Source organism: Geotrypetes seraphini, chromosome 4 (assembly GCF_902459505.1).
Source record: "Geotrypetes seraphini chromosome 4, aGeoSer1.1, whole genome shotgun sequence".
NCBI lineage: Eukaryota > Metazoa > Chordata > Amphibia > Gymnophiona > Dermophiidae > Geotrypetes > Geotrypetes seraphini.
In genome coordinates this window covers 224805906-224831799 of record NC_047087.1, presented here as the reverse complement: position 1 = coordinate 224831799, position 25894 = coordinate 224805906, and the positions used below count along the sequence as shown (strand labels likewise).

At 43.7% G+C, this 25894-nt stretch overlaps 1 protein-coding gene across 6 annotated transcripts in view; it reads right to left on the bottom strand.

The window, feature by feature from the left end:
* DLG5 (discs large MAGUK scaffold protein 5) overlaps nt 1-25894 on the bottom strand; it is a 305150-nt gene that overhangs the window by 153760 nt on the left and 125496 nt on the right. For all 6 annotated transcript variants that reach the window (XM_033940910.1, XM_033940911.1, XM_033940908.1 and 3 more), the window contains 4 exons: nt 20424-20599; nt 12871-12974; nt 4751-4843; nt 424-1437 (listed from right to left, as the gene is read on the bottom strand). In XM_033940910.1, the coding sequence (XP_033796801.1) occupies nt 424-1437; nt 4751-4843; nt 12871-12974; nt 20424-20599 (1387 nt within the window). The remainder of the gene's footprint in view (nt 1-423; nt 1438-4750; nt 4844-12870; nt 12975-20423; nt 20600-25894) is intronic.

The window sequence follows — 25894 nt, the reverse complement described above, 5'->3', positions numbered from 1 at the left end:
CGAGGACCGACATTGGACACCCCTGCTCTATGCTAACTTATCTGGGTATAAAAACCTGGAATGACCTACCAGGAAAGAGACAAACTACACCACATTCAGAAAAAACCTGAAGACTCGCCTCTTTGACAATTAACTGTCTTAGTTTCTGTATAGCACCCCCTACTTCTAAGTCCCTCCTCTTGCTTCTCCATGCCCCCTTCCCCTACTACTTTCCACTTCCTCTTTGATCTGTTGCCTTCAGCCTGTATAGGTATGTGCGACTCACAAATGGCAGATTAGATTAGATATAGTATATGTATACATATTGGTTCCTAGAGGTATTATAAACTTCAGCTATTAACAACTATTTCCAATAATTTTACTTTCTTCCTTTTACACTACTGCGACTTCAATATTAAAAGACAGTACACACTGAAGTTCTACCTGAAGTGGTGGATTAGGAATAGTCACAGGGGTTAGTTTGTGCCTCATAGCAGGAGCAGATTTGGGTCTTGGTCTTTTCACCTCTGGCTCTTCAACTCTCTGAAAATCAATGTCCTCTTCACAAGATTTCCTGGACGATAGCAAAGTACAGTTCATCCCTTCTTCCTGATAATAATGTACTGCATTCCTGCTGCGTCCTTTATGAGTGGGATCCTGTTTGAGTGCCCTGGAATTTGGGGGCTGAATTGCAGTTGGGCTGGTAGGAGGTGACCCAGTTGTTACAGTACAGTCTGATGCAGAGCTAGCTTGCTGTTTATGCTTAAATTTAAAAGAGTCACTTCGTTTTGGAGGAGTTGGAGGTGTAGAAGCCCTATCAGCTTTGGGGGACTGAGGCAAATGACCTAACTGATTAGAAGAGAGATAATCCAATTTGGGAGGTGTCTGGGGCCTTTTGAAAGTGTCTGGGTCAAAGATTGAACTCCTTTGTTTTGATTTTTTATAGACACTGAATTTCTCAGTTTCTGGCATTGACACACTGGTCATGACTTTAGGCCACGTTCCACCACTGTGTTTAGCCACATGCTCTTTGTCCAGTGCTTCTGTCACCATTATGCAATCAGATGTAGATGTTTCAAATGGCATTTTCCTACTTGCCAGGTCTACCATTCCATACCCTGGATCGTCATAAATAGTTGGACTGAAAGAAGTGAGGCTGTGCTCTGAGTTACTGTGATACCTGTGCTGTAACGTCCTATGAGTAACTGCATGCAAAGAGCTGCTAGAAAAGGGTCTGTGGTCATAGAGAGAACTATTTTCCTGTTCTCTCTGTTCTTTTTTTAGATCCAGAATGTCTGGACAAAATATATCTGTCTGTGTTGAGCTGTTGTGCTTCAAATTCTTCTTATTTTGAGTTTGTATTTCAGCTGAATGGACCCTGCAGTTTGACATCTTTTCTGAATCTTTCAGATTTTCAAATATGTTCTGACCACTCCAAGAGGAACTTGGAAGAAATACCTACGAAGGCAAGGGGAGAACACATACACCATGTTAGAGATTATGACAGCATCCATTTTTCATTCAGCAAAGCCCCAGTCTTCAATATACGAATTAATGGTCATGGGTTATGCTTACTGATGTATGTAATCTGTTAGTTTCCTTTAAAAATTCAATTTCAAAACTATGATTACTTTGCTTTATATTTATTGCTACCAACTAAAAACAAGTTAAGATGGAATGCAAACAGATTTTCCAAAAATAATAGTCTTTTATTAATTTCATAAGAATGCCAATTGACAAGACTGACCCCAATATTTCATGCATTACTGACTTCTATGTGGTAATTAAAGTTTGTGAACTGAATAATGGAACAGCTATTCCATTCAGATCAAATGTGTACTGGCTGGAACCCAATAAAGTTTTTTTCAATCAACTATAAGGTAAATTTGCTTAGCTGTAAAAGTAAAAGGGGGAGTACGATGACAAGACATCAGATTACAGTCATCACATAGGGGTGATGTTTGACAGCCTGGGATAAAAATCTAGAGGTAATATGCTTACAGCTTTCTGGCATAGTCTATTGCTCATCTGTGTCAGCTGTGTTTGTCACCGCAATGCAGTGCAATTTCAGTGCCTTACAATGCACTTAACTAGGGAGGCAGACTTCATAAGCCTATGTAAGATACTGTGCTTGCTTGTCTCTCTCAATCCTTCTCCTTCCATCTAGGATCTCACTTTTTTCTCTTTCTACTTTATCCTTCCATAATAATAATAATAATTTATTTTCTTGTATACCGCCCGATCAGTAGTTCTGGGTGGTTCACAACAGGAGAATACTGAGACATTTCAGTACATGGTACAGTTTCATAGAACACACTATCTATGTACAATATAAAAGTAATACAATTGTTAAAAACATTCAAGTACAATGTTAGAAATTATTAAAAAATTAAAACACACTATGACAATAAGAATAGAAACAAAAGACCTCATTTAAATATATCAAAATTAATATTCTTATTTGCCAAATAAATTGGTCTTTAATGATTTCCTAAATGTGAAGTAAGAATTAGATTGAACAATCATTGGACTTAGACAGGAGTTCATCTTCCCAGCTTGATACTCCAAAGTCCTGTCTAAAAAGGGTCTTAAAACAACAGGCCTTTGGAGTAGGGAAGATGAACTTTCCAGAATTTCTAGTTCCTTTTGTTGAATAAGAAAGTTTCAGATAGGGGGACAAATATGAGGGAGATAATCCAAAAAGCACCTTATAACAAATGCATCTGAACTTAAAAAGCACTCTGGCCCCAAAAGGCAACCAATGCAACTTGGTATAAAAAGGACTAACATTAAAAATCAGGCGAACTGCAGCATTTTGCACCAACCGAAGTCTTAATATAATCTTTTTAGGTAACTCCAAATAAATTATATTACAATAGTCTAAAGTTGATAATACAACAGATTGAACCAGTAACCGAAAAGATTTGCTGTCAAAAAACTTTTTAATGGTTCTTAATTTCCATAAAAGCACATAACTTTTTTAAATTAATAAATCTGTATGTTTCCTAAAAGTTAATGTGCGATCCAAAGTAACCCCCAGAATTTTCAAATTAGACGCTATCTCGAAATTTTAGCCCTTCAGTTAGATACTTTTTTCTTGAATTTTCTCATTAGGGCTTGCCAAAAAAAAAACACCTTGTTTTTTCAGGATTAAGCTTCAAAACTAACCTGTAGCATCCATAATTCTACCTTTTCTAAGATTATAGAAATTTGAGTAATCAATTCATTTGAGATGTTCTTACAAGGTAGCAATATAGAGATGTCATCTGCATAAATATAAAACATTACTTCTAGACTTTGGAGTAAATGCGCCAGGGACACTAAATAGACATTAAACAACGTTGGGGATAAAGGAGAGCCCTGCAGTACTCCGCATGAGTTCCTCCAAGAGGGAGAATATTTCTCATCAGAAAACACTTTATATGTTCTTTGTTCTAAGAACCTTCTGAACCAATTTTGTACCTTACCACTGATCCCAATTGAGTCCAAGCAGTTTAACAGTAGATCATGATCCACTAAATCCAACTCTCTTCCCTCCTGATCTATCCTCATAACTTTGTTCCCTCCCTTTTCACACACATTGCTGCTTCTCAAGATCAGCAGCAACATTGCCTAAATAACCTAAAGCAGTCTTGGAAATGCAGTCTCTATTAGCATACCATTGGCACTGCCAGATCCTCACCCCTTCAGATGTCAATTTCCTGTTCTGAGGCAGGGGATCAGCAGAGTTGACAGCACATGCATGGAGACTGTAGCTCTGAGACTGCTTCAGAATGTTTTGCTGCTGCTGTTCATCTGGAGAAGCAGAAGCAGTAGGGAAGCGAGGAAGGTTTCCCATTCATACTCTGCTGAGGTCTCATATGCCCTCTTAGGCAGGAGCTTAGCTACCATTGAGTGAGCTGGGCAAAATACTCAAGACCTCTAAATGGTAGGAGCTGCTTACAACTGAACTTGCCCTTTCCCCTCTAATACCAGTATCCCTTCCTTTCTCTGCCCCCCCTGTGGGCCCAGCATCACTTTATCACCCCCTCCCCCAGATATCAGTCCTCCCAACACGCTGGCTCAGAGAATGGCACTACTAAATTTTAAGATAATGTTTTCAGGGCAAGGGCTAGGCCCATGTAAAAGTTGCAGGGCTGTGCAGTAGAGTATGACATGGGGAAAAAAATTTGTCCTCGTCCCTGCAAACCATCTGATTCCATCCACACAGGTCTCGAATAGTTTTATACTGAACACAACTACAATACTACTTTATCCTAAAACAATATCACTTTATCCTAAAGCAAAAAAAAGAAAAGAAATATAAATTTTTTTTCTACCTTTGCTGTCTGGTTTCTGCTTTCCTCATCTTCTCGTCATTCTCTTCCTTCCAACCACTATCTGCCTCTCCCTTCCACCTCTCCCTCCCCACCCCCCATTGGTTTGGCACCCATCTTCTTCCCTCCGCTCCCCTCATGGTCTGGCATCTCTGTCTTCTTCCCTTCTATCTCTCCTTCCCTCATGTGGTTTTTAGCTTCTCTTTCCTGGTTGCTTCGGGTCGGGAGGGAGGTGGGGTTTTCAACTCAGGACTGCCATCATTTCTACTACTTTAAGGCTTAAGGGACGGGGGTTCGCGGCTCAGAACCACTGCCATTTTGGGGGACTTTTTTTTCCCACCGGTGATTTTTTTTGCCAGTTGGGTTGGAGTGTCGGTTAACAGAGTACCGGTTAACTGATATTTTACTGTACTGCAAAACAGAATAAGGGAAGTCAGCATGCTTCTCCCACTTACCTTCATCAATGAGATACTAAGTGAATCCCTACAGTTTTTTAATAAAGCTTCACATTCTGTCAGTGATTTGTTATCTAGTGCAATCCCATTAATCTGAAAGGAGAAAAATGAAATTTTATGAAAATTATTGGCAGCAATATAAAAACAGTAACAGTAACTTTTCATTATTCTGTATGTCGGATAACACTTTCAAACGAAACCAGCTTACATGCTATTGTTTGTAGCTCTGTGATATGATGCACATCACTATGAAGATGAACTCCTATAGATATAATGTGGATCATATAACAATTTGGACGGAAACATTCCATTTATTTATTCAAGCACTGGTACCAAAATCATTGTAAAAAGAGATTAGGTTCTTACTTTGATAATATCTTTTCCAGTAGATAGGGATGGTATGCTGAACTATAGGGGTTATCCATCTGTGTTCACAAGCATGTTGTAGAAGGGGTCAATCACAGCTTTTCAATTCCTCCTCCTTCTTAAAGTCTCTGCTGCTCCTTCAGTTCATACCAAAGCTGGCAACAGCCCTACAGAAGACAGGAAAAGGAAGGATATGGGGAATTCCCTAAAAACAAGTCTCTGATCTGCTCAGATGAAATTAAAACAATGAGTAAACAGTAATGTAGTTAAAACATGAACAGGCCTCCGAGAGTAACAATGAATTCAATAAAATACAACTCAAGCAAGAAACAAACAGCCTAAAGGAGATCGGTGCCTTGAGGAGCGATGCTTCGGGTAAGGAGATCGGTGCCTTGAGGAGCGATGCTTCGGGGAAGGAGATCAGTGCCTTGAGGAGCGATGCTTCGGGGAAGGAGATTGGTGCCTTGAGGAGCGATCCTTCAGGGAAAGAGATCGGTGCCTTGAGGTGCAATCCTTCGGGGAAGGAGATCGGTGCCTTGAGGAGCAATCCTTCGGGGAAGGAGATCGGTGCCTTGAGGAGCAAACCTTCGGGGAAGGAGACTGGTGTCTTGAGGAATGGTGTCTAGAAGCATGGCTCGATGACGATGATCGGTTCCGAGAAGATGATACTGATGAGGCAGTGGTAGTACCTGCATCTCGCATGAAGCAACGCTCATGCTGGGCTGGTACTGGAGGAACTGACATGGGAGTGATCATTTGGTTAAAAAAAAAAAAAAAACCCTTTGACTCCCAATGAAGGATTACACCTGCAGTTTAAATTTAAATTTAAGATTTAAAGCATCCAGATAAGGGGATTTCAGTACGGGCTCAATTATCCCTTCGAATCACCAAAAGTCCCGGGCAGGTATTCATGGGTGACTAGTACCAGACCACAGGTCTAAATAAACCCTGCCCCGTACATCATCTTTTCCCTTATTTCAGAACACTTTTCTGGTGCAGATGAATAAATATAAGATAAAGGTGTACATTCAAAAAAGGAAGAAAAAGGAGATATAAGATGTGCTTGAAATCCCCAGAAAAATCAGTGACGAATAAAAATCAATCAATCATAAATGGTGAAAGTCACAGTTAGATATCAAACCGCTAAAATACAATTCAACTTAGCTGGATCCTCTCAAGTTCCAGCCCCGTATATATGTTTTATATCTTTCAGCTGTGAGTTTTTACGTCAGACATTCATTATTACCTTTTTGAGTATGCTGCTGTTGGCAGGGCTCCAGAGCATCTTTGAATTCCTCTGACACCATTGTTTTCTCGCCTCCAGTTCCAGTGTGATTATGTTGTTGTCAGCGGAGCAGGATTGTATACTTGCTCTTAACTAATAGACTAGTTCTCTCATCCCTCCAGTATTCCCCACTCCTGACGAAGATTTTGAAACAGGGCCTTGTCGAGTGGAGACATAGTGGCGACATGAACTTGAGAGAATCCAGCTAAGTTGAATTGTATCTTAGTGGTTTGATATCCAACTGTGACTTTCACCGTTTTATGACTGATTGATTTTTATTCGTTACTGATTTTTCTGGGGATTTCAAGCACATCTTATATCTCCTTTTTCTTCCTTCTTTGAATGTACACCTGCACTTTATATTTATATATTTATTCATCTGCACCAGGAAAGTGTTTTGAAATAAGGGAAAAGATGATGTATGGGGCAGGGTTTATTTAGACCTTTGGTCAGGGCTTTTGGTGATTCGAAGGGATAATTGAGCCCGTACTGAAATCCCCTTATCTGGATGTTTTAAATTTTAAATTTAAACTGCAGGTGTCATCCTTCGTTGGGAATCAAAGGGTTTTATTTTTACCAATTATTCTACTTGAGTTTTTCATTGTATTGGTAATATTTTTTTGGTTTCTTTGAAGCCTATTCAGTGATCATTTGGAACATAATCCCAAACTCCAATTTAAAGGCCTGCACCGAAAGGATGACGTGGATGAAGATGCACCCTTCGAAGTTGAAGCGAGCAGGTACGACTAGACTCTGTACCTTAGTGGCCTGAGACTTCTTAGTTGGCTTACCTGATGGAGCTATAGTCTGCGACACCAACATGGAGGGAGGCACCTCAGAAGATGGTGATGCCTTTGATGTCGAGGGCTTGGACGGAGTCGAAGGTAACTGTGATGCATCCATGGTACTGAAAAGTAGTTTTTGTTGGATAAGGCGACTTTTAATGGAATGCTTCTGAAGCGCCAAGCATCATAAACAAGGCTCTATGCGGTGGTCTAGGCCCAGGCACTGGATACACCACTTGTGGGGATCAGTTAAGGAAATAGTGCGCTGGCACCTGCCACACTTTTCAAAGCCAGTTAATGGGCGGGACATGGGAGGGAAGACCGCCTTAGCCAAATCGAAACCCGAGGGCTGAGGTGGAGGCAAAGGCCCTGCCATCATAAACGGCTAAAAATAACCTTTTATTTTTATTTTTTTAACGATTAAGTAGAAAAGAAAAACAAATTAAGAAAAAATCTGAAATTTTGCGAGTGGGAAGGCAAAAATAAAACAGAGAACGTTTCACACACGACTTTGTAGCTCTGCAGAAAATTGAAAACTGAGGAGATGTGCACATGCATGGTGCGGTCAGTCGTGAACTTTCTTAAGTTCTTAAAGTGCAACAGTGCTTTTGCAGCTGTCCACATCGAGGCTCCATGGATGACATCACCCACATGTGAGAATATGCTGCCTGCTTGTCCTGGGATAATAATTTATACAATTTTCAAGCAGATCTCAACACAGGTAACATGCTGAAACATGGGCCATGTTAACTCCTTCATTAAAATGTACAGTGGTACCTTGGTTTACGAGCATAATTCGTTCCAGAAGCATGCTCGTAAACCAAATTACTCGTATATCAAAGTGAGTTTCCCCATAGAAAGTAAGGGAAACTCGCTTGATTCGTTCCCCCCCCCCCGAGGCCAGTGGCACTGCTCTACCCCCCCCCCCCCCCCCGAGAACTGGCATTGCTCCCCCCCCGGCTCACGAAGGCCCCTCCCTGCATGATCTGCCATCCCCTCCCAGCTCGTATTGCTCCCCCGCCACGATCCGACATCCTCCCCGCACCCATCACCCACCCGAACACATCACTTACCCCCCATCTGGCACCCGGCACCAACGCACAGGACATGCTGGTGCCGGTGCTGGAAGATCTGTCATCCTTTTTGCGGGCCTTGAGCATCTGCGCATGCTCAAGGCCTTAGCTGCTGCTCTCTCCGAGATTCTCAAGATCTCCAAGAATCTCGGAGAGAGCAGGAACTAAGGCCTTGAGCATGCGCAGATGCTCAAGGCCCAGCAAAAAGGATGACAGATCTTCGGGCAGCGGCATGTCTTGTGCGTTGGTGCCGGTGCCCGATGGGGGGTAAGTGATGTGTTTGGGTGGGTGATGGGTACGGGGAGGATGTCGGATCGCGGCGGAGGGGGCGATGCGAGCGGGAGGGTGCTCGTACATCGAGGCAAGCTCGGTTTGCAAGGCACCAATTTTGCTAATGTTTTGCTCGTCTTGCAAAACACTCGCAAACCGGTGCACTGTAAACCGAGGTACCACTGTACTTACAACATCATCTTGTGGCAGACTACTTTCTTTGGCTGTTGATGATTCCCTTTGTTTTGCTGTCTATTCTTTCCAAACCAAAGGCGTGTTTGGGTATCACCCCAATTGCTCCCCCCCTTCCTTCTCCCCTCCAGGTTAGAAGCACAGAGGTAAAGATGTACATACTCTATGCACTGAGAAAGGTTGGAAAGAATTCTATGAATTATACTCTGTATGTTTCCCCACTTGTTTCTTTCTAAATTCCATTTTCTAAAAGCCGAAGTCCTCTTGACAGTGACATGAGAAATGTGACTAATAGCCTTTGCCTTTCATTAACTGGGTCTTACCATTACCTTCTGGTAAGCAGAATAATAGATCCTTTAAGCCAAATGAGATATTAATCAAAAGATGAATGCTTGCTTTATAAGTATCTTAAATGTGTATGCTGTTAATGGTCACTTAGTATATAATTATTCCAGATCTTGTAGGGATATATTTTATGACATATATGTTTAATCATCTAATTCAATAAAGTGAATTGGCAATGGATTGTAAACTCCCTGCTCACAACCACTGATAGCCAATATCATGAGAAGGGATAACAGAGAATAAATGTCACACTATTTTCTTTCAGTAGTTATTGGGCGAACAGTGATGTAGTTCTTATAACAAAACATTACCAAAGAATCAAAATTCCCCCAGAACTTATTTTCAGAGATCAAAATGCAGGCTCCAGATAATCCTGTCTGCAATAATGCATTTTATTTTATTCTTTAGAGGATCTGGGTACATGGTAGTTCCATTTCTTGCCTAGTGAGTTAAGCCCCTCCAAATTCTCACTCTTCATTCATTCTCCATTCTTAACCTCTTTTTTTCTGACAACTGTAGTTCTCTCTGCATCTATTTTACTCTCTCTCCTTTCCCCCTCAGTCCTTTTACTCTCCTCTCCTCCTCCCTTTACAGTAGTCTTTTTCTCCTTTCTGCAGAATTACTTCTACCTCTCAGACCCCTACAGAACCTTGACTGTGACTGAAGATGCCATCCCTTTCCCTCAGGGCTTGGATAAGACTCTTTGGCCTAATCTTCATTTGACCTCAGATCTAGGGCAAAAATGCTGTACCTCTTCCTTTCAGACACATTTCACCATGACATCTATTTATCCCAAAAGTTGATAAGTGTATTTCCAGAATTCTGTAAATGGCATAGAGATTACCCAATATTAACATTTTTATTTCTCAAGAATTATACTTTTATAAACTTGGCTGGAGCAATTTTCAGACATTTGAAATGTATATGACTACAGCAGCTTTAATAGGAGGCAAATAACATATTTTCCAGACTATAAGTCACTCTCTTATATAAGTTACAGTGTTTAGAAATGTTAAAAAAAATTATGTAAACCTAATGAGTCTCTCTGGCATATAGATCATACCTTCTGCGTACACAGTGTTGCTGAGATCAGGCCCAAAATAATAATAATAATAACTATTTTTATATACTGCCATACCACAAACAGTTCTAAGCAGTTTACAAGGGAAGAGACTGTATACAGACAGCGACATTGCAGGGAACTTTTGAAATTACATTGGCATGTTAAGTTTAGTAAGGTTTATCTAGAAGTGTTTTGGAAGTACATCAGGTTGAAGTGGGGTCAGAGAAATTTGTCAAAGAGATAAGTTTTTATTGACTTCCTAAACGTTTGGTACGAAAGTGAAGTGGGTTAAACATTTGTTCCATTTGCCTGCTTGGAAAGATAATGTTCTATCGAGATATCTCTTGTAGGTGCAGCCCTTTAGGGATGGAAAAGCGAACAAGTAGGTACTGCGTGTATTAGTTGTGCCTGGGAATTCGAATTGGTGAAACAGATAGGTTGGGGATGAACCTGTCATGGTTTTGAAGCAAGGCAAACAAACTTAAAAATGACCCTTGCTTCCACAGGCAGCCAGTGTAGTTTTTTGTAATATGGGCTTACATGGTCTGATTTCTTGAGGTCATAAATGAGACGGACTGTAGCGTTTTGGACGATTCTCAGATAGTTGCTAATGTATGTAATTGAGATGAGGCCATAAATATTAAAACAAATTGCATGAAACATATTAGCAAGTACATTTATCCCCGATAACAGATGTATATTAAATTCAGAGCTTGTTTAATAAATCTGCCAATCAAGCATTGGGTAAGTTCATTTGTATGGAAAGCCATCAAGCCAAGTAGCCAGAAATATCAAGTGGCAAATTATTTGCAATCATTTATTTTATCTTCAGCCTAGATTTACTACATGAGCACTCTTCCAAACAGCAGCAGCTGCACTCTCCTCAAGTTGATGTTGAACCAGCCCTACCACACATGTTCAGTTTTTACGCCTGCGCAAATACTGAGTATGCGCAACCTGCCAGCAGTAGCAACAATCGGGGGAGGCTGCCAGTGGCTACTGCTTGGATGAGTGCTGGCTGTTTGAAAGGTCTTCAGCTTGCAGGGCTTAGGGATTCCTGTCAGCTCAGTCAAGTACTGAATATTTTGGGTTTGCAGGACAAATTCTGTGCCCACCCACTTTGGACTCTGACCCACCCACTTTGGACTCTGACCCACCCAAAATTGGCCATCTGGCTATGCCACTGATTAACTGCATCCTCAAAGTTTCTGTAAAAAAACAATATAGTCCACAAAATATGAATATATGCAGTGCTGTACAGACATACAAAATAATAGCTTTACTTTCTGGATTTTATAAGATATTGAAGGCTGTTTCTGTTGGTATAATACACACACACCCAGGGGGGGGGAGGGAGGGCAGGAGGGGGGTATTTATTTTGTATGGTTCTATTCCCTTATGAAAATGTTGTTTGGGTGTTTTTTTTTATGTTGTATGGATTCTGATTGATTATAAGTGCATATATAATTACTATTATTTGTATAGATATTGTATTGCATTTTTGTTAGCTTTAGAAACTCAATAAAGATTTAAAAAAAAGATATTGAAGGCTGTTTGTATAATTTTGGCTATTGTAAACAATCTTGTTATTTTTGCAATGAAGTGTATATCAGATGAACAAAATTAAACAGGCGCACAATGAAAAACAAATCGGAGCTTTAATTCAAGATAGCAAGGCTATAACCAAGAAGATTTAAGATAGGTGAGAATAAAGTGAGGAGTTGCAATTTAATTGAATATCGGAGATGATTAGTATCTGGAAACATTTTAAAGAGAATTGCTGGTTATATGATATGCTCTTACTGAAAAGTTTCTGCATTTTAACTAAGACAAGCCTCTAAAGGGGATAATTAGGAAGGGCTTCTCAGAGGACTGCCTTCGATTGAATTCTGCCTAATCATGCCCTTTAGAAAGATTTGCATATAATGGGGGTGACAGACATGCAAATCTGCTCCATGTATATTCATTAGGGCTATCCTGAAAACCTGACTGGCTGGTGGTCCTCCAGGACAGGGTTGGGAGCCACTGCTTTACACGACAAGGCATAGGTTAACCAACCTCTGCCAGCACACCATCATAGGACTCAAATTAATTGTGTAATAACTTAAGCAGTGATACTTAATTTATCAATCACGCAAGCACAAAATGAAAGCAGTTCTTTTGGAGAAATTGTATTAGTGAAGCATGACATTTTTACTGCATGGTAATAGCACATAAAAGTATTTACGCCACCACCCCTGCCTACATAGAATCCAAGCTAACCCTGTACACCCCCACCCGCCCCCTCCGCTCAGACATGGAGAAACGCCTATGCATCCCCCCCAGGAAGGTTCCTCCTGTCAGAAACCGCCCAAAAATGCTCCTACAGCCACTTCATCCCCCAACTCTGGAACCAACTCCCCCCACAAATCAGATTACAGAACTCATTGATGACCTTCCGGAAAGCGGTGAAGACCCTCCACTTCAACTAAAATTACAACTGCAATCTACCTCTCACCCCCCCTAAACTCCCCCTTCCTTCTCCTTTCTGATCCCCTCCTTAAATTGCTGTATAGTTCAATCTTAACCTGTACTTAAATTGCCGTATAGTCCTTGTACTTAAACTACTGTATAGTCTTTGTATTGTGAATGTTTGCATGTAGGCCGTTCTGAGGTACTGGGAGGACGGGATAAAAATCTAAATAAATAAATAAAGATTATAACTACAGTACATAGTTTTGCAAGATTCTGAACATACTTACAGCAATAATTCTGTCACCCACAGTTAGTGTCCCTTCTCTAGAAGCTGGACTTCCAGGCACTATGGTAGAAACTAACACACCACTCTCAAGACTGATTCCACTATCTGTGAACATTGGGGGTGGGGTGGAGGTGATAATAAAGACACAGTATTTCAGACTTATTAATAAAGACATAATAAACCAAATCAAACATTCCTCTTGCTCTCCCACAGATAAATATAAAAATCAGATGGTATAAAATATATTTACTTATTAAAGTTTTGGTTTAAAAATAGGATACACTAATGACAAATTTCAGGTTTAACATGTGTGACCACCTGCAGGAAAACACGACTAAAGTCACCAGAAACAAAAAAAATTGAGGTTTGAATAAATTCTGTTAGAGCAAACTCACCGGCACTCTCAGGAACCATCGCTGTGGCTACGCTGTCAGGTAGGTTGCCCACCAAACAATGCCAGTGAGTTTGCTGGCACGAAATTAATGGAGAGCAATTTCTCCTGAAGAAGCCATTCAGTGAAACGGAGATCCACGCAGGGACTCATTTTCCAGATAAGTGCTGTCATTTTGATTTAGTATTACCGTTTTTGGGGAATGTATGAAATGGACATTTTAGTAGTATGAAGGTATTTTTTCAACTAAATCAAGATACTTGGGGCTGATTTTCAAAGAATTTAGAAACACAAAGTACCATAGGTTACTATGGTATTTTATGTGTCTAAATCAGGGGTGCCCACACTTTATGGGCTTGCGAGCTACTTTTATAATGACTAAGTCAAAATGATCTACCAACAATAAAATTAAGAAAAACCCACAAAGCACACTGAAAGGCAGAGAAAATGTTAATTATTCATATTCCAGGTTTTTTCAAAGAGGTCACGGCAGATGACTCTATGCAATGTCACCTCAGTAACAAAATACAAAAATAGACAAATACACCCCCTCCCTTTTTACTAAACCACAATAGTAGGTTTTAGCACAGGGAGTTACGCTGAATGCCTCGCACTGCTCTCAATGCTCATAGGCTCCCTGCGCTAAAAAACGCTATTGCGATTTAGTAAAAGCGAGCTATAGTGCAAAATATAGACAGCAGATATAAATTCTAAAAACAGACACATTTTGATCTCTAAATTGAAAATAAAATCATTTTTCCTACCTTTGCTGTTTGGTGATTTCATGAGTCTCTGGTTGCACTTTCTTCTTCTGACTGTGCATCCAATCTTTCTTCCTTTCTTTCAGCCTCCTGTATGTTTCCTCTCCTCCAGACCTCATTCTCTCCCCCAACTTTTTCTTTCTGTCTCCCTGTTCCCCCTTCTTTCTATCTCCCTGTCTGCCCCCTTTCTTTCTTTCTCCGTGCCCTCCCCCAAGCCACTCGGTTTTCTGCCACCGCCATCGGGGAACAGCCCCCAAGCCACCGCCGTCCCAAGCTTTCCCTGCAGAAATGTCGCGCTGACCAGCATTCCGCTCCCTGACGTCAATTCTGACGTAGGAGAGGAAGTTCCGGGAAAACAAGGCATTTCTCCTCATTCCATCCACCCTGAGCCCCATCTCTCCTTGATCCAGCATGTGTCTGTCAGAATTACCATTCCACCTATTTTCCAGCATCACCCTTCTTTGTGTCCATCTCACCTATATCCCTATCTCACCACTTTTTCAGAATCTTCATTTGTCTCTGTCCTTGTCTTTACCCCATGTTCACCATTTGCCCTTTCAATGTCTTTATCTCCCCTCCCACTTTTTCAGCATTACTTCTATGTCTCTATTTCACCTCCTCTTCATGTCCCCTCTGTATCTCTATCCTTATTCAGTAGGTCCTGCTTACCCTTTGTGTCACTATCTCCATTTTCAGCTTTCCCCCCTTTTCCTTTGTTACTGCACCCTGTAGCCAGAATCTTTCCACCCTCCCTCCCAGCGCAGTATGAAATATTTCCTTTTGTTTCCCTCCCCTCTCTCTTTCTCTCTCTCTTCTCCTCACTCACCCACGATTCCTGCATCTGGCCCTCTCCCTTCTACCTGAACCTGGCAACACCCCCCTGCTCGCGGCTCTCTTCAGCAACTCGTCAGCAGCGGTGATCAAGACAAGCTGCCGACATCGAGGCCTTCCCTCTACGAGTCCCGCCTTTGTGGAAAAAGGAAGTTGAAACAAGCGGGACTCGCAGAGGGTAGGCCCCGACGTCAGAAGCTTGTGTCGATCGCTGCTGCTGAGTTGCCGAAGAGAGCCGCGGAGCAGGTGGTGTGGCCGGAAGCAGGTAGAAGGGAGAGGGAGATAGGAAGGCTGTAGAAGCTCCGGAGCATGACACCGACCCCGGCCAGGATGATTTTTTTTTCAGGCTGCTGCTGCCACGCTCCCCCCCCCCCCCCCCCGAAATGACAAAAAAAACAGCCTAATGCCCGGCATCGGCGTCTTTGACATCGGTGAGAGGAAGGCTGATAGGCCCGGTAGATCGGGACGGCAACACGAGTCTATCACGGAGCCCGGGATGGGCTCTGCGATCGACTCACGTTGCCTTCCTGAGCTACCGGTCGATCGCGATCGACGTGTTGGGCACCCCTGGTTTAAATGCTTTGAAAATGAGCCCCATTTTGATTAACAAATATTTTCATGGGAATTTTTGGGCCAATGATTATAAATAATGATTCTCATTGCATGCAGCACTGTGCACAATTATGAAAGTTCTGCACTGGACCTGCTAAGGTCTTTTTCTCCCACTTTTTATATATATAAATAAAGAATTATACTTATAGAAGTATAAGACACTTTTTGCTTAGTTGGACAGTTATTCCCACTTTTATTCTGAATTTGTTGTTTGCTTTTTTGATATGTAGTGAGTTTCTTTCATCCTTTTTTTGATTGAGTTTTCAATATAAATTAAAACCTATCTCGCTCCCTACAAGCCAGCCAAATACAGCAGCAAATTGCCTTGATCTCTCCCTTTCCTCCCCTGCATCAGCATGACAATAACACTAGAGGTGCCAAACCAGACAGGATATGCTCAGAACTAGAGAATGACAAGGGGAAAAATCTGTCCCTGTCCCTGCAAGCTCAGTCCCAGTCCCTGAAAACCATCTTATCCTATTCGCACAAGCCTCAGATAGTTATGATTTTATATTGAACTTATTAAAGTATAAAAAGAAACAGTATTCTGTATAAATTGTCATTTTATAAACACAAATAATACAGAGCAAGGATCAACAAAAACCTGTCTCCCCTCCCCAAATATCCCCTCCAATATCGAGAAAACTGAATAAGCCAAATTATTATAGAATACTACACAGAAAAATCATGCTAACAGAATACCACAGTCACACATGACAGGAATAGTGTTAGGGGAGTGCAATTAGGGCAACTGCCCCCTGGTCAGAGAGAGCCCTAAGATAGCTGGAAGCTAAAGAAGCACAGCCTGGGCTTTGTGGTCCCCAGTTATGTCTAACTCCAGCTCTAGCAGGACACATATTTCAAATCTGATATATTCTAATCACAAAATAGAAAATAAAATTATTTTTTTCTACCTTTTGTCTACCTTTATTAGATTTTTCCAAATTTTAATATTGTAAACCATCCAGATACATGTGATGATCGGTATATCAAGCCATAAATAAACTTGAATTTGGGGAGTAATACATATACTTAGATAGAAGATGGATGGTGAGCATGGAAAAAGAAGAAATGTCAAATGGTCAGGAGACCCTAGCAAGTTAGTTAAGAGAAGACAAAAGAAAACAGAGATCAGCGCCTGAGACCAACATGCTAAATGAATAGCCTAAAACCATTGATGCAGCTAAAGAGTCTATACAAAACTGTATAATGTACTGTCATTAGAAAAAACCCAACAGAAAAGCACCTGCAAAACTGCAGCAGTGCAGAAAAATTATTTGTTTAAATATACTTCTAGTCCAGCAGTCCAATGCCCTTACTGGATTACAGTTAAATGTACATAAAGGACAGACACAATAAAACAACTTTAACGGTAATCTAAAATTATATTAAAACTATATTTAAGCTTGCTTAGAGAAGAATGCTTTCACCTTTTTCTTAATATCAAACAAATGATGCAGAAGTCTACAATCTTCTGCCAAGCAACTGTATAAGTCAAGTCCCTAAAACAAAATGGTTCTGGTGTAAGTTATTACTTTAAGTGCCATTTTTACCAATGGAACATTCCCCCCCACCAAAAAAAAAAGACTTTGTTTTGAAGTCACAAGACCCTAACAGGAAAATAAAAAATTTAGCATACATTTCAACTCAAGGAGCACATTTTTAGCATTTTAAAAATCACTTGTGAAGTCTTAACGCTGGTCCACCACTATAATGGTGTAGCACAGCAAAGCAATCAGAACCTGTTTAATATGCTCATGTAGTTTAGAAGTCTCCCGCATGCTGGAAACATTCTCAGTCTTTACTAGAAGGCTCTGAAAATTCATTCTAAACTAAACTAAATTAAACCTTAAGTTTGTATACTGCATCATCTCCATAAAGACAGAGCTCGAAACGGTTTACAGGTAAATTCAATAAATGAGGGAAGGATAGTATGATTCTGCTAGATACTTTGCACAACCAGTAACCCAATTAAAAATATAGATGAACTTTTTTTTTACATTTACAATATGTAAAGGTAAACACACCTATTACACAAGGCAACAACAAAAAAATTTTTTTTAAGAATCATCTGACAACACAGCATATTTTTCTAAATCAGTTTTTCATGCTGATTTCAGATCTGTTATTAGTTTTTTTTTTCAGTCACGTAAACTTTTAAAGTTATGACTAATGTTTACAGCATTTTAGCATACAGGGTTTTAAGAATTGTAGCATCAATTTAAAGAAATGTTGTAGTATCTTCGGTCCAACATCAAATAAGCACACAGCATAGCATAATTATACTGGACTGTGTCACTTAGCAACCAATATTTCTTCAAAAATGCTTAGAGTATGATTTCTTTTTGTGAATTGTGTCTGGATTGTCATGGCACAACATCCAACAGTAGTCAGCCATCATACTCTCATTCCAGAAACCTTAGTAGCAACACTCCATTAACTCAATGTCCTGGTGAAAACACTCTCCTTGCTCGTCGCTCTCAATACCAAGATTTTCCAGAAAAAAGTCAAGCTGTGAATGCAAAAAGTGTATTTTTAATGACATGCAACAGCCAAGTTTCTGATATGAGTCAAGAAGATTCTGAACTCCTTCCTTGTATGAATGAGACTTATGGTTGCCCAGAAAGTTTTCCATTAAACACTTGAATGCCTCCCAAGTTCAAGCTCAGCTGCTGAGAGCAGTTGCTTAAAATCTTCATCCTGCATAACGGACTTGATCTGTGGGCCTATAAATATCCCTTCCTTCAGTTTTGCAGTGCTGCTTTTGGGAAATTTCTTAACAAGATATTGAAAACCTGGCAAGTTTGCATTACCCATGGCCTTTACCAGGTTCTTCATCAACCCCAGCTTGATATGAAGAGGTGGAAGAAATATTTTATGAGGATCCACCAATGGCACAAATTTCACACTGCTTGTCCCTGGGTTATAGGTATCCCTCAGTTGCTAGACACGCTTGATATAATGTTCAGCTGTAGATCTGCTATCCCACAAATACAGGAAACAACATTATTTAGTGAATCCTTCTTGCATTCCCATTAGCATGCCAATGACCTTCAGATTACCACAGATGTTCCACTCTTGTGTTTTATAACTGATTGCTTCTAGTAAATTCTTCATATTCTCATAAGACTCCTTTAGATGAGCAGAATGGGCAATTGGTATACTTGGTTTGGAATTTCTGTTGTGCAGTAACACTGCCTTCAAGCTTCTCTGTGAAGAATCAATGAAGAGATGCCATTCATCTGGACAAACTGTTGAAGAGCCCGTTGATGTCATGACAAAAGCACAATGAGCCATTTACAGTGAAAATGTTGTTAAGTTATGATTCCTTTTTCTGTAAAGAGTTATGCTGGCATCTTTTGCAAGCAAGTGTTTTTGTTTAAGCCTTGAAGCAAGAAATTCTGCTTTTTCTTTTGAAAGATTTAGATCACGAATAAGATCATTTAGCTCAGCTTGTGTAAAGGTCTCTAGCTCTGAATCTTCATCATTCACTTAATCAGGATCAAATAATTCTGGATTGTGACCAGCTGCTGTATCATCTTCACATTCCTCAGAGGTACAGGGACAGGCAGTGAGTCATCATGAGAAACAGGCCTAATAGCAGAATCCAGAGTAGGATATATAATTTTGTGCTTAGTTTTAGCTGAGAATCCACTTGTATTCACAAGGCAAAAGTAGCAATCTTTAATATGGTCTCGCGGTTCCCTTCATATCATTGGGATTGCAAATGACATCACTGCCTTTTGTCGATTGATCCAGTCACGAAGTCCGTTAGAACAACTGGTACAGATGATATGTGGAGCCCAAGACTTATCCTGGTCACCCAGTAGACAGCCAAAGTACAATTTGTATACCTTCTTCAGTTCTATGGTAATTGGGCGACATTGTGCTTTCATCGTGAATGAACCACAGACGTAATAGAAACTATCTGGATCAGGGATCTCAAAGTCCCTCCTTGAGGGCCGCAATCCAGTCGGGTTTTCAGGATTTCCCCAAAGCAGTGCATATGCCGAAAGATTAGAGAAGCTGGGCCTCTTTTCCCTGGAGAAGCGGAGGCTTAGAGGGGATATGATAGAGACTTACAAGATCATGAAGGGCATGGAGAAAGTAGAGAGGGACATATTTTTCAAACTTTCGAAAACTACAAGAACGAGAGGGCATTTGGAAAAATTAAGAAGGGACAGATTCAGAACCAATGCTAGGAAGTTCTTCTTCAACCAAAGGGTGGAGGATACCTGAAATGCGCTTCCAGAGGGTGTGATACGACAGAGTACGCTACAGGGTTTCAAGAAGGGATTGGATGATTTCCTGAAGGAAAAGGGGATTGAACAGTGCAGATAGAGGATTACTATGCAGGTCCTGGACCTGATGGGCCGCCGCGTGAGCAGACTGCTGGGCGTAATGGACCTCTGATCTGACCCAGCAGAGGCACTGCTTATGTTCTTATCTCATGCATATTCATTGTGGAAATCCTGAAAACCCGAATGGATTGCGGCCCTCAAGGAGGGACTTTGAGACACCTGATCTGGATGATTAGTATAATGTCTTGGCATGATAAAGACTGATATTAATCACAGTAAATAATGTCTGAAGCATAAAAAATAAGACAACTGTTGTCAACCCTCCTTATACGTTTATCCTATAAACATATGATATATCGCCCAATTAACGTTTATAATTGTATATAATGAGCCTCATCACAAAAATGTGACGTGCTAGTGAAAACTAAACACAGATTTGAAATCAGCATGAAAAATACTACAAAACCCAACCAACATTAACTCTGATGAAAATGATGTGTTGACCTGTGTTATTAGATTTCTATTAAAATTAATATGTTTGTAAATGCTTTGAAGAGAATCTATAAATATAAAATTCAAACATGAAATTTCAGCAATGGTTCTGAGTTGGCATTTGGTATTTCTGTGTATTAATTTCAGACATTCAAGAATGTATTACCTTTATTCCCAGCAAGACTAATGTGCAGAGGTGTTATCAATTTCCCTCCTAGAGACTTTCTCCTTCTGACCACCATGTTAATAATGCCACTTCCATTCAGTACTGCTTTAATAACCTGCTTTTTGTCCTTATTAGTGAGATCCACATCATTTATCTTCAGTAACCAATCATTCACTCTAAGGAAAGTTAGAAAGAGTTTGTGAAATCCGGGTTATACATGGTAAGACTTGATTATATATTTAGGAAGAGAGGAAATTGTACAATTTGATTCCCTATAAGCTTTAAATTTATTTAATACTGGCTATAAATAAATTTCTTAAAGTTAAACATTCTATGATGGATAAAAGCCTTTTATTGCCTTAATTCTTCATAGGAATGAATCAGTATTCATCTTAAAGCATTCTTCTTCCTACAAAGGAAAATAAACAAGGCTCTTCTCATATCATACATTGCCTACACTCACCACAAAAGGAGAAATTAGGTTCTTACCTGCTAATTTACTTTCTTTTAGCTTCTCCAGACCAGTAGAGGTTAACTTTACGAATGGGTATATATCTAATCATGACCAGCAGGTGGAGACTGAAAACAAAACTTTGGGACAGTATATCCTAGCCCCTCCTCTCTATTTCCCTCAGTCTGCCGAATAGCCAAGCAGAACCAAGAACTGGAAAACAACAGAGAGAAAAAACAATACTCCGAAAGGAGTAACAAATAACATACCCAAAATGCTGTTGGAAAATGCAGAGGAGAAATTCCCGAAGGAAGAATGTCCCCACAGCTCGCCAGCTAAGCCAGCCGAGCCACAGCCGCTGTTCTTCAATTCTCCCCGGCCCTAGAAAAATACTAGAACCCGCAGCAAAAACCAAAAACTGCCCGCGCAACAGCCCCAACAACAACAACAACAGACAGGGTGGGGACCTCTACTGGTCTGGAGAAGCTAAAAGAAAGTAAATTAGCAGGTAAGAACCTAATTTCTCCTTCTTTAGCACTCTCCAGACCAGTAGAGGTTAACTTTACGAATGGGACGTACCAAAGCAGTCCCTCTCACGGGCGGGACCCCCGAAGGGCCGATACCAGTACACGCTCACCGAACACCGCGTCCCGACGCGCCTGCACATCAACCCGATAATGACGAACAAAGGAATGCAAGGAGGACCAAACCGCAGCCTTACAAACATCCACTGGAGGCACGAGCGACGACTCAGCCCAAGAAGCCGCCTGACCCCGAGTGGAATGAGCCTTGAGAAACTCCGGAACAGGCTGCTGTTTCAGAAGATAAGCGGAAGCAATCGTCTCCTTGATCCAGCGCGCAATAGTAGCCTTAGAAGCGCCAGCTCCCCGACGAGGACCCGCCAGGAGGACAAAGAGATGATCGGACTTCCGGAATTCCTGGGTCCGCTGCACATAAGAGCGAAGGACCCGACCGACATCCAACTTGCGCAGCTGCCGTTGCTCAGAAGAGCCCTCCCGACCACCCAAGACCGGGAGAACCACCGATTGATTGACATGAAAAGGAGAAACAACCTTCGGCAGAAAGGAAGGAACAGGCCGCAAGACGACCCGCTCCCTAGAAAACTCCAAGAAGGGAGCCCTACAAGAGAAAGCCTGCAGCTCAGAAACACGCCTAGCAGAAGTAATGGCCACCAAAAAGACCGCCTTCAAAGTAAGGTCCTTCAAAGAACAGTCGTCCAAGGGCTCGAAAGGCGGACGCACCAAAACAGAGAGAACCAGATTAAGATCCCAAGAGGGAACCGAGGGCCGTAGGGGAGGCCTAAGCAACTTGGCCGCCCGCAAAAACCGAATCACATCAGGAAGAGCCGATAAACGCTGACCTGACACCAACCCTCGAAAAGCCGACAGGGCCGCAAGATGAACCCAGAGAGAAGACCAAGCCAGGCCTCTATCCAGGCCATCCTGCAAGAACTCCAGAATGTTAGGCAGAGAAGCGCGAAAAGAGGTCACTCCCCGCGCCCGACACCATTCCTCAAAGAGACGCCAAACCCGCACATAAGCCCGAGAGGTAGAAAGCCTCCGGGACCCCAACAGTGTAGAGATCACCTTGTCTGAATATCCCTTCTTGCTAAGGCGACCCCTTTCAAGAGCCACGCCGTAAGACAGAAGGGAGACGGGTCGAACATGGGAATGGGACCCTGCATCAGAAGGTCGTCCGAGAGAGGCAGAGGAAGAGGATCCGCTACCAGGTGCCTCACCAGATCCGCATACCACGGACGGCGAGGCCAATCCGGCGCCACCAGCACCACCAAACCCGGATGGTGAACAATGCGAAGAAGCACTCTGCCCACCAGCGGCCAAGGAGGGAACACATACAACAGCCCCTCCGTTGGCCACTGCTGGACCAGAGCATCCAGACCCTCGGCCAGACCGTCCCTGCGACGACTGAAGAAGCAAGGCACTTTGGCGTTGCCACCCGTGGCCATCAGGTCCATCAGGGGCTGCCCCCAAGCCTGCACTATCAACTGAAACGCCTCGGCGCCGAGACACCACTCTCCTGGATCTAGGAAGTGACGACTGAGGAAGTCTGCCTGAACATTGTCTACTCCGGCTATATGAGAGGCCGAGAGGTCCAGCAGATGGGATTCCGCCCAAACCATGAGCAGAGCCGCCTCCTGCGCCACCTGAGTGCTCTTGGTGCCCCCCTGACGATTGACATAAGCCACCGCCGTGGCATTGTCCGACAGCACTCTGACCGACTTGCCCAGCAACAGGGAGTGGAAAGCCAACAGCGCCAGACGGACCGCTCTGGTCTCCAACACGTTGATCGACCAGGCGGCCTCCTCCGCGGACCAGGTGCCCTGAGCTGAGTGACCCAAACACTGAGCCCCCCAACCCAGGAGACTCGCATCCGTCAGGAGCACCGTCCACTGCGGGAGATCCAGACCCACCCCCTGAACTAGGTGAGGGGTCTGGAGCCACCAACGCAGACTGCAGCGCGCCAAGCCTCGCAGGGGAACCGGAACATCCATCCCGTGCCTCTGGGGAGACCACCTCCGGAGCAGAGCATACTGGAGAGGACGCATGTGGGCCCGCGCCCACCTCACCACGTCCAGGGACGCCGCCATCGACCCCAAGACCTGGAGGAAATCTCGCGCCCGAGGACACCGGGACGCCAAAACCAGGCGAATCTGAGATTGCAATTTGCTCACCCGGCCCTCTGGGAGGAAGACCTTCCCCAAGGAGGTGTCGAACAGCACCCCTAGGTACTCCAGACGCTGAGCCGGGACCAACCGACTCTTGGAAAGGTTGACCACCCAACCCAGCGACCGGAGAAACTCCACCACCCGAGCAGTAACCCGGGAGCTTTCCTGCAACGACTTTGCCCGAATTAACCAGTCGTCCAGGTAGGGGTGTACCAGGATGCCCTCCGACCGCAAGGCTGCCGCGACGACCACCATCACCTTGGTGAACGTCCGAGGAGCCGTGGCCAGCCCAAAGGGAAGCGCACAGAACTGAAAGTGCCGACCCAAGATCGCAAAGCGCAGGAAACGCTGATGAGAGGCCCGAATGGGAACATGCAAGTAGGCCTCCGTCAGATCGAGAGAAGTGAGAAACTCCCCCGGCTGAACCGCCAGAATGACCGACCGCAGAGTTTCCATACGGAAAGAGGGAATCTTGAGAGCCCTGTTGACCCCTTTTAAATCGAGGATGGGCCGAAAGGTCCCCTCCTTCTTGGGCACCACAAAGTAAATGGAGTACCTGCCAGTGCCCCACTCCGGAGGGGGCACCGGAACAACTGCCCTGAGATCTAGCAAGCGCTGAAGGGTCTGGCGAAAAGCCTGCGTCTTCCCCGGAGTCTGACACGGAGAAGCGAGGAAAAAATCCGGCAGAGAGCGGGCGAACTCCAGGGCATAACCGTCCCGCACCACCTCCAGGACCCACTGATCGGACGTGATCTCGGCCCATTTGGGGAAAAATTCGCGCAGCCGGGCCCCCACCGGAACCAAAGGGGGCGCCGGCAAGGCGTCATTGTGCAGGACGGGAAGCGGGGGAACCGGCGGAGGGATTCCCTGCCCCCCGACGGGCCCCCCGAAAGGGCTGCATGCGCTGGAAGAACCGACCCCGGGAAAATCCCGGAGACTGGAAAGAAGCAGCCCCACGCCCAGGGCGATACTTGCGAAAATCCCGCAAACGCCCCCGGGCCGCACCCCCCCGAGACGCCGGGCGGGCACGGTCCTCCGGCAGACGGGGAACTTTCGAGTCCGACAGAGTCTGAATCAACTTATCCAAGTCCTCTCCAAACAAAAACGACCCCCGAAAGGGAAATTTAGTAAGCTTAGCTTTGGACGCAGCATCCGCCGCCCAAGCGCGCAGCCACAACACACGCCTTGCGGCCACGCCAAAAGCCATAGACTTAGCCGAGATCCGCACCAAGTCATATAGAGCATCTGAGAGGAATGAGGCCGCCATCTCAATCTTCGCAACCTCCTGATCCACCAGAGACCAGTCGTCAGACTCTCGATCCAAGACCCGCTCCGCCCACCGAAACACGGCGCGAGCGACCAGTCCCCCACAAATAGCCGCCTGGACCCCAAAGGCAGAGACCTGAAAATTTTGCTTAAGGATGCTCTCCAATTTGCGCTCCTCAGGGTCCCGCAAGGCAGAACCGCCCTCAACAGGCACGGTATGCCGCTTGGAAATTGCCGAGACCACCGCATCCACGACTGGCGAAGCTAACGTAGCCCGATCCCCTTCAGGAATGGGATACAGGCGAGCCATGCTGCGTGCCAGCCGAAACGGCGTCTCCGGCGTTTTCCACTGCTCCAGAATAATATCCCGAATATCCTGATGCATAGGAAAAGAGCGGGAAACGGAACGGATCTCCCGTAACAGGGGGTCCCCCACACGCGGAGTCTCCGGCGGGGCGTCCTCAAAACGCAAAACCGAAGAAACCTGTTGAATAAGGTCAGGCAGCTCATCTTTCTGAAAAAGGCGCACCACGGACGCCTCGTCACTGGAGAACGGGAAATCCGACAACCCGCCGCCAGCTTCCGTCCCCTCCAGAGAGTCCTGGAACTCCTCAGAAGGGTCCAGGTCCTCCTCCAGACCGACCCGTTCCTCCGACCACAAATTCTCGTCCCACGACACCCGCGGACGCTTGGACAAGGGAGGCGGCGGAGGGGACGTCACGCCAGACGAAAGAGGCAAAGCCGCAGGGAGCGCGGAGGAAAACCCACCCCCCGAAACCCCCTGGGCGCAACCGGGACCCCCAGCCGCCTGAAAATAGGCTCTGCATAAAGAAAAGAAAAATTCAGGAGAAAAACCCCCCGAGGGTCCCAAGGGACTCCCTGCCACAGCAGGGGACCCAGCAGAACCTTGCCCCTGCATAGTCAAAACAGGGGGAAGGTCACCTGAGGTGGAAGACAAAATGGAGGGGCCAGACAGAGAAGATGGCGGTTTTCCCGCCAAAAAAGCTCCCTCCATAGCCTGAAGCGGCTGAGAACCCTGAATAGTCT